General features: G+C 53.5%; 1 protein-coding gene across 1 annotated transcript in view; it reads right to left on the bottom strand.

Annotated features, from left to right (window-relative positions):
- CCHCR1 (coiled-coil alpha-helical rod protein 1) overlaps positions 1-9845 on the bottom strand; it is a gene marked incomplete at its 3' end in the record, with an annotated part of 93619 nt that overhangs the window by 1710 nt on the left and 82064 nt on the right. The window contains exon 10 of the mRNA XM_075583560.1: positions 87-193. Coding sequence (XP_075439675.1) covers positions 87-193 — 107 coding nt within the window. The remainder of the gene's footprint in view (positions 1-86; positions 194-9845) is intronic.

Here is a 9845-nt window from a genome sequence, read left to right as displayed (position 1 = left end):
ACAGTACAGCCTCATCGTCTCATGTTACAGCAGTACAGTGTCACACAAGAGTTGCACAGTCTCACGCTACACCAAGAGAGTTGTACCCGTCAATCATCTGCTTCAGGTGTAGCAGAGCCTGCTCTGCCTTTTCCGCTCTGCTGTGCAGACGAGCGGATGTCGTGTTTCTGTCAGACAACTCACCCTGCAGAGACTAAGCAGAGAGAGAAACGGTCACTGTGTATTACAGGCAGAAGTACACCCATCCCCCCACACGCAGAAACACCCCTCCCCCGGCCCGACCTGTGTTACGGAGGAGGGTCCTAAAACTACACTGTGTTATTATATCCTATGGGTACGGCACGGTGACGGTGACACCCTGCGGTCACTGTGTGTATTACAGGAGGTATATCCCTATGGGTACGGCACAGTGACGGTGACACCCTGCGGTCACTGTGTGTATTACAGGAGGTATATCCTTATGGGTACGGCACGGTGACACCCTGCGGTCACTGTGTGTATTACAGGAGGTATATCCCTATGGGTACGGCACAGTGACGGTGACACCCTGCGGTCACTGTGTGTATTACAGGAGGTATAATCCCTATGGGTACGGCACAGTGACGGTGACACCCTGCGGTCACTGTGTGTATTACAGGAGGTATATCCCTATGGGTACGGCACAGTGACGGTGACACCCTGCGGTCACTGTGTGTATTACAGGAGGTATATCCCTATGGGTACGGCACAGTGACAGTGACACCCTGTGGTCACTGTGGGTATTACAGGAGGTATATCCCTATGGGTACGGCACAGTGACGGTGACACCCTGCGGTCACTGTGTGTATTACAGGAGGTATATCCCTATGGTACGGCACAGTGACACGACCTGCGGTCACTATGTGTATTACAGGAGGTATATCCCTATGGGTACGGCACGGTGACGGTGACACCCTGCGGTCACTGTGTGTATTACAGGAGTTATATACCTATGGGTACGGCACGGGTGACGGTGACACCCTGCGGTCACTGTGTGTATTACAGGAGGTATATCCCTATGGGTACGGCACAGTGACACCCTGCGGTCACTGTGTGTATTACAGGAGGTATATCCCTATGGGTACGGCACGGTGACGGTGACACCCTGCGGTCACTGTGTGTATTACAGGAGGTATATCCCTATGGGTACGGCACAGTGACGGTGACACCCTGCGGTCACTGTGTGTATTACAGGAGGTATATCCCTATGGGTACGGCACAGTGACACCCTGCGGTCACTGTGTGTATTACAGGAGGTATATCCCTATGGGTACGGCACGTGACGGTGACACCCTGCGGTCACTGTGTGTATTACAGGAGGTATATACCTATGGGTACGGCACGGTGACGGTGACACCCTGCGGTCACTGTGTGTATTACAGGAGGTATATCCCTATGGGTACGGCACAGTGACACCCTGCGGTCACTGTGTGTATTACAGGAGGTATATCCCTATGGGTACGGCACGGTGACGGTGACACCCTGCGGTCACTGTGTGTATTACAGGAGGTATATCCCTATGGGTACGGCACAGTGACGGTGACACCCTGCGGTCACTGTGTGTATTACAGGAGGTATATCCCTATGGGTACGGCACAGTGACACCCTGCGGTCACTGTGTGTATTACAGGAGGTATATCCCTATGGGTACGGCACGTGACGGTGACACCCTGCGGTCACTGTGTGTATTACAGGAGGTATATACCTATGGGTACGGCACGGTGACGGTGACACCCTGCGGTCACTGTGTGTATTACAGGAGGTATATACCTATGGGTACGGCACGGTGACACCCTGCGGTCACTGTGTGTATTACAGGAGGTATATCCCTATGGGTACGGCACAGTGACGGTGACACCCTGCGGTCACTGTGTGTATTACAGGAGGTATATCCCTATGGGTACGGCACAGTGACGGTGACACCCTGCGGTCACTGTGTGTATTACAGGAGGTATATCCCTATGGGTACGGCACAGTGACAGTGACACCCTGCGGTCACTGTGTGTATTACAGGAGGTATATCCCTATGGGTACGGCACAGTGACGGTGACACCCTGCGGTCACTGTGTGTATTACAGGAGGTATATCCCTATGGGTACGGCACAGTGACGGTGACACCCTGCGGTCACTGTGTGTATTACAGGAGGTATATACCTATGGGTACGGCACGGTGACACCCTGCGGTCACTGTGTGTATTACAGGAGGTATATCCCTATGGGTACGGCACGTGACGGTGACACCCTGCGGTCACTGTGTGTATTACAGGAGGTATATACCTATGGGTACGGCACGGTGACGGTGACACCCTGCGGTCACTGTGTGTATTACAGGAGGTATATCCCTATGGGTACGGCACAGTGACGGTGACACCCTGCGGTCACTGTGTGTATTACAGGAGGTATATCCCTATGGGTACGGCACAGTGACAGTGACACCCTGCGGTCACTGTGTGTATTACAGGAGGTATATCCCTATGGGTACGGCACGGTGACACCCTGCGGTCACTGTGTGTATTACAGGAGGTATATCCCTATGGGTACGGCACGGTGACACCCTGCGGTCACTGTGTGTATTACAGGAGGTATATCCCTATGGGTACGGCACGTGACGGTGACACCCTGCGGTCACTGTGTGTATTACAGGAGGTATATCCCTATGGGTACGGCACAGTGACGGTGACACCCTGCGGTCACTGTGTGTATTACAGGAGGTATATCCCTATGGGTACGGCACGGTAACGGTGACACCCTGCGGTCACTGCGTGTATTACAGGAGCTATATCCCTATGGGTACGGCACAGTGACGGTGACACCCTGCGGTCACTGTGAGTATTACAGGAGGTATATCCCTATGGGTACGGCACAGTGACGGTGACACCCTGCGGTCACTGTGTGTATTACAGGAGGTATATCCCTATGGGTATGGCACAGTGACGGTGACACCCTGCGGTCACTGTGTGTATTACAGGAGGTATATCCCTATGGGTACGGCACAGTGACGGTGACACCCTGCGGTCACTGTGTGTATTACAGGAGGTATATCCCTATGGGTACGGCACAGTGACGGTGACACCCTGCGGTCACTGTGTGTATTACAGGAGGTATATCCCTATGGGTACGGCACAGTGACGGTGACACCCTGCGGTCACTGTGTGTATTACAGGAGGTATATCCCTATGGGTACGGCACGTGACGGTGACACCCTGCGGTCACTGTGTGTATTACAGGAGGTATATACCTATGGGTACGGCACGGTGACGGTGACACCCTGCTGTCACTGTGTGTATTACAGGAGGTATATCCCTATGGGTACGGCACAGTGACGGTGACACCCTGCGGTCACTGTGTGTATTACAGGAGGTATATCCCTATGGGTACGGCACAGTGACGGTGACACCCTGCGGTCACTGTGCGTATTACAGGAGGTATATCCCTATGGGTACGGCACAGTGACAGTGACACCCTGCGGTCACTGTGTGTATTACAGGAGGTATATCCCTATGGGTACGGCACGGTGACACCCTGCGGTCACTGTGTGTATTACAGGAGGTATATCCCTATGGGTACGGCACAGTGACGGTGACACCCTGTGGTCACTGTGTGTATTACAGGAGGTATATCCCTATGGGTACGGCATGGTGACGGTGACACCCTACGGTCACTGTGTGTATTACAGGAGGTATATCCCTATGGGTACGGCACAGTGACAGTGACACCCTGCGGTCACTGTGTGTATTACAGGAGGTATATCCCTATGGGTACGGCACAGTGACACCCTGTGGTCACTGTGTGTATTACAGGAGGTATATCCCTATGGGTATGGCACGGTGACGGTGACACCCTGTGGTCACTGTGTATTACAGGAGGTATATCCCTATGGGTACGGCACAGTGACGGTGACACCCTGCGGTCACTGTGTGTATTACAGGAGGTATATTCCTATGGGTACGGCACAGTGACACCCTGCGGTCACTGTGTGTATTACAGGAGGTATATCCCTATGGGTACGGCACAGTGACGGTGACACCCTGCGGTCACTGTGTGTATTACAGGAGGTATATCCCTATGGGTACGGCACGGTGACACCCTGCGGTCACTGTGTGTATTACAGGAGGTATATCCCTATGGGTACGGCACAGTGACGGTGACACCCTGCGGTCACTGTGTGTATTACAGGAGGTATATCCCTATGGATACGGCACAGTGACGGTGACACCCTGCGGTCACTGTGTGTATTACAGGAGGTATATACCTATGGGTACGGCACGGTGACACCCTGCGGTCACTGTGTGTATTACAGGAGGTATATCCCTATGGGTACGGCACGGTGACACCCTGCGGTCACTGTGTATTACAGGAGGTATATCCCTATGGGTACGGCACAGTGATGGTGACACCCTGCGGTCACTGTGTGTATTACAGGAGGTATATCCCTATGGGTACGGCACAGTGACGGTGACACCCTGCGGTCACTGTGTGTATTACAGGAGGTATATCCCTATGGGTACGGCACAGTGACGGTGACACCCTGCGGTCACTGTGTGTATTACAGGAGGTATATCCCTATGGGTACGGCACGGTGACACCCTGCGGTCACTGTGTGTATTACAGGAGGTATATCCCTATGGGTACGGCACGGTGACACCCTGCGGTCACTGTGTGTATTACAGGAGGTATATCCCTATGGGTACGGCACAGTGACGGTGACACCCTGCGGTCACTGTGTGTATTACAGGAGGTATATCCCTATGGGTACGGCACAGTGACGGTGACACCCTGTGGTCACTGTGTGTATTACAGGAGGTATATCCCTATGGGTACGGCACAGTGACGGTGACACCCTGTGGTCACTGTGTGTATTACAGGAGGTATATCCCTATGGGTACGGCACAGTGACGGTGACACCCTGCGGTCACTGTGTGTATTACAGGAGGTATATCCCTATGGGTACGGCACAGTGACGGTGACACCCTGCGGTCACTGTGTGTATTACAGGAGGTATATCCCTATGGGTACGGCACGGTGACAGTGACACCCTGCGGTCACTGTGTGTATTACAGGAGGTATATCCCTATGGGTACGGCACAGTGACGGTGACACCCTGCGGTCACTGTGTGTATTACAGGAGGTATATCCCTATGGGTACGGCACGGTGACAGTGACACCCTGCGGTCACTGTGCGTATTACAGGAGGTATATCCCTATGGGTACGGCACAGTGACGGTGACACCCTGCGGTCACTGTGTGTATTACAGGAGGTATATCCCTATGGGTACGGCACAGTGACGGTGACACCCTGCGGTCACAGTGTGTATTACAGGAGGTATATCCCTATGGGTACGGCACGGTGACACCCTGCGGTCACTGTGTGTATTACAGGAGGTATATCCCTATGGGTACGGCACAGTGACGGTGACACCCTGCGGTCACTGTGTGTATTACAGGAGGTATATCCCTATGGGTACGGCACAGTGACGGTGACACCCTGCGGTCACTGTGTGTATTACAGGAGGTATATCCCTATGGGTACGGCACGGTGACGGTGACACCCTGCGGTCACTGTGTGTATTACAGGAGGTATATCCCTATGGGTACGGCACGGTGACGGTGACACCCTGCGGTCACTGCGTGTATTACAGGAGCTATATCCCTATGGGTACGGCACAGTGACGGTGACACCCTGCGGTCACTGTGAGTATTACAGGAGGTATATCCCTATAGGTACGGCACAGTGACGGTGACACCCTGCGGTCACTGTGTGTATTACAGGAGGTATATCCCTATGGGTACGGCACAGTGACGGTGATACCCTGCGGTCACTGTGTGTATTACAGGAGGTATATCCCTATGGGTACGGCACAGTGACGGTGACACCCTGTGGTCAGTGTGTGTATTACAGGAGGTATATCCCTATGGGTACGGCACAGTGACGGTGACACCCTGCGGTCACTATGTGTATTACAGGAGGTATATCCCTATGGATACGGCACAGTGACGGTGACACCCTGCGGTCACTGTGCGTATTACAGGAGGTATATCCCTATGGGTACGGCACAGTGACGGTGACACCCTGCGGTCACTGTGTGTATTACAGGAGGTATATCCCTATGGATACGGCACAGTGACGGTGACACCCTGCGGTCACTGCGTGTATTACAGGAGGTATATCCCTATGGGTACGGCACAGTGACGGTGACACCCTGCGGTCACTGTGTGTATTACAGGAGGTATATCCCTATGGGTACGGCACAATGACGGTGACACCCTGTGGTCACTGTGAGTATTACAGGAGGTATATCCCTATGGGTACGGCACAGTGACGGTGACACCCTGCGGTCACTGTGTGTATTACAGGAGGTATATCCCTATGGGTACGGCACAATGACGGTGACACCCTGCGGTCACTGTGTGTATTACAGGAGGTATATCCCTATGGGTACGGCACGGTGACACCCTGCGGTCACTGTGTGTATTACAGGAGGTATATCCCTATGGGTACGGCACAGTGACGGTGACACCCTGCGGTCACTGTGTGTATTACAGGAGGTATATCCCTATGGGTACGGTACGGTGACACCCTGCGGTCACTGTGTGTATTACAGGAGGTATATCCCTATGGGTACGGCACGGTGACGGTGACACCCTGCGGTCACTGTGTGTATTACAGGAGGTATATCCCTATGGGTACGGCACAGTGACGGTGACACCCTGTGGTCACTGTGTGTATTACAGGAGGTATATCCCTATGGGTACGGCACGGTGACGGTGACACCCTGCGGTCACTGTGTGTATTACAGGAGGTATATCCCTATGGGTACGGCACAGTGACGGTGACACCCTGCGGTCACTGTGTGTATTACAGGAGGTATATCCCTATGGGTACGGCACTGTGACGGTGACACCCTGCGGTCACTGTGTGTATTACAGGAGGTATATCCCTATGGGTACGGCACAGTGACGGTGACACCCTGTGATCACTGTGTGTATTACAGGAGGTATATCCCTATGGGTACGGCACGGTGACACCCTGCGGTCACTGTGTGTATTACAGGAGGTATATCCCTATGGGTACGGCACAGTGACGGTGACACCCTGCGGTCACTGTGTGTATTACAGGAAGTATATCCCTATGGGTACGGCACAGTGACACCCTGCGGTCACTGTGTATTACAGGAGGTATATCCCTATGGGTACGGCACGGTGACGGTGACACCCTGCGGTCACTGTGTGTATTACAGGAGGTATATCCCTATGGGTACGGCACAGTGACGGTGACACCCTGCGGTCACTGTGTGTATTACAGGAGGTATATCCCTATGGGTACGGCACAGTGACGGTGACACCCTGCGGTCACTGTGTGTATTACAGGAGGTATATCCCTATGGGTACGGCACAGTGACACCCTGCGGTCACTGTGTGTATTACAGGAGGTATATCCCTATGGGTACGGCACAGTGACACCCTGTGGTCACTGTGTGTATTACAGGAGGTATATCCCTATGGGTACGGCACAGTGACGGTGACACCCTGCGGTCACTGTGTGCATTACAGGAGGTATATCCCTATGGGTACGGCACAGTGACAGTGACACCCTGCGGTCACTGTGTGTATTACAGGAGGTATATCCCTATGGGTACGGCACAGTGACAGTGATACCCTGCGGTCACTGTGAGTATTACAGGAGGTATATCCCTATGGGTACGGCACAGTGACGGTGACACCCTGCGGTCACTGTGTGTATTACAGGAGGTATATCCCTATGGGTACGGCACAGTGACGGTGACACCCTGCGGTCACTGTGTGTATTACAGGAGGTATATCCCTATGGGTACGGCACAGTGACAGTGACACCCTGCGGTCACTGTGTGTATTACAGGAGGTATATCCCTATGGGTACGGCACGGTGACACCCTGCGGTCACTGTGTGTATTACAGGAGGTATATCCCTATGGGTACGGCACAGTGACGGTGACACCCTGCGGTCACAGTGTGTATTACAGGAGGTATATCCCTATGGGTACGGCACGGTGACACCCTGCGGTCACTGTGTGTATTACAGGAGGTATATCCCTATGGGTACGGCACAGTGACGGTGACACCCTGCGGTCACTGTGTGTATTACAGGAGGTATATCCCTATGGGTACGGCACAGTGACGGTGACACCCTGCGGTCACTGTGTGTATTACAGGAGGTATATCCCTATGGGTACGGCACGGTGACGGTGACACCCTGCGGTCACTGCGTGTATTACAGGAGCTATATCCCTATGGGTACGGCACAGTGACGGTGACACCCTGCGGTCACTGTGAGTATTACAGGAGGTATATCCCTATAGGTACGGCACAGTGACGGTGACACCCTGCGGTCACTGTGTGTATTACAGGAGGTATATCCCTATGGGTACGGCACAGTGACAGTGACACCCTGCGGTCACTGTGTGTATTACAGGAGGTATATCCCTATGGGTACGGCACAGTGACGGTGACACCCTGTGGTCAGTGTGTGTATTACAGGAGGTATATCCCTATGGGTACGGCACAGTGACGGTGACACCCTGCGGTCACTATGTGTATTACAGGAGGTATATCCCTATGGATACGGCACAGTGACGGTGACACCCTGCGGTCACTGTGCGTATTACAGGAGGTATATCCCTATGGGTACGGCACAGTGACGGTGACACCCTGCGGTCACTGTGTGTATTACAGGAGGTATATCCCTATGGATACGGCACAGTGACGGTGACACCCTGCGGTCACTGCGTGTATTACAGGAGGTATATCCCTATGGGTACGGCACAGTGACGGTGACACCCTGCGGTCACTGTGAGTATTACAGGAGGTATATCCCTATGGGTACGGCACAGTGACGGTGACACCCTGCGGTCACTGTGTGTATTACAGGAGGTATATCCCTATGGGTACGGCACAATGACGGTGACACCCTGCGGTCACTGTGTGTATTACAGGAGGTATATCCCTATGGGTACGGCACGGTGACACCCTGCGGTCACTGTGCGTATTACAGGAGGTATATCCCTATGGGTACGGCACGGTGACACCCTGCGGTCACTGTGTGTATTACAGGAGGTATATCCCTATGGGTACGGCACAGTGACGGTGACACCCTGCGGTCACTGTGTGTATTACAGGAGGTATATCCCTATGGGTACGGTACGGTGACACCCTGCGGTCACTGTGTGTATTACAGGAGGTATATCCCTATGGGTACGGCACGGTGACGGTGACACCCTGCGGTCACTGTGTGTATTACAGGAGGTATATCCCTATGGGTACGGCACAGTGACGGTGACACCCTGTGGTCACTGTGTGTATTACAGGAGGTATATCCCTATGGGTACGGCACGGTGACGGTGACACCCTGCGGTCACTGTGTGTATTACAGGAGGTATATCCCTATGGGTACGGCACAGTGACGGTGACACCCTGCGGTCACTGTGTGTATTACAGGAGGTATATCCCTATGGGTACGGCACAGTGACGGTGACACCCTGCGGTCACTGTGTGTATTACAGGAGGTATATCCCTATGGGTACGGCACTGTGACGGTGACACCCTGCGGTCACTGTGTGTATTACAGGAGGTATATCCCTATGGGTACGGCACAGTGACTGTGACACCCTGTGATCACTGTGTGTATTACAGGAGGTATATCCCTATGGGTACGGCACGGTGACACCCTGCGGTCACTGTGTGTATTACAGGAGGTATATCCCTATGGGTACGGCACAGTGACGGTGACACCCTGCGGTCACTGTGTGTATTACAGGAGGTATATCCCTATGGGTACGGCACAGTGACGGTGA

Source organism: Ascaphus truei, unplaced genomic scaffold, assembly GCF_040206685.1.
Source record: "Ascaphus truei isolate aAscTru1 unplaced genomic scaffold, aAscTru1.hap1 HAP1_SCAFFOLD_335, whole genome shotgun sequence".
Classification (NCBI taxonomy): Eukaryota; Metazoa; Chordata; class Amphibia; order Anura; family Ascaphidae; genus Ascaphus; species Ascaphus truei.
Note: the sequence above shows the minus strand (reverse complement) of the source record. Positions and strands in the feature narration are given on the sequence as shown.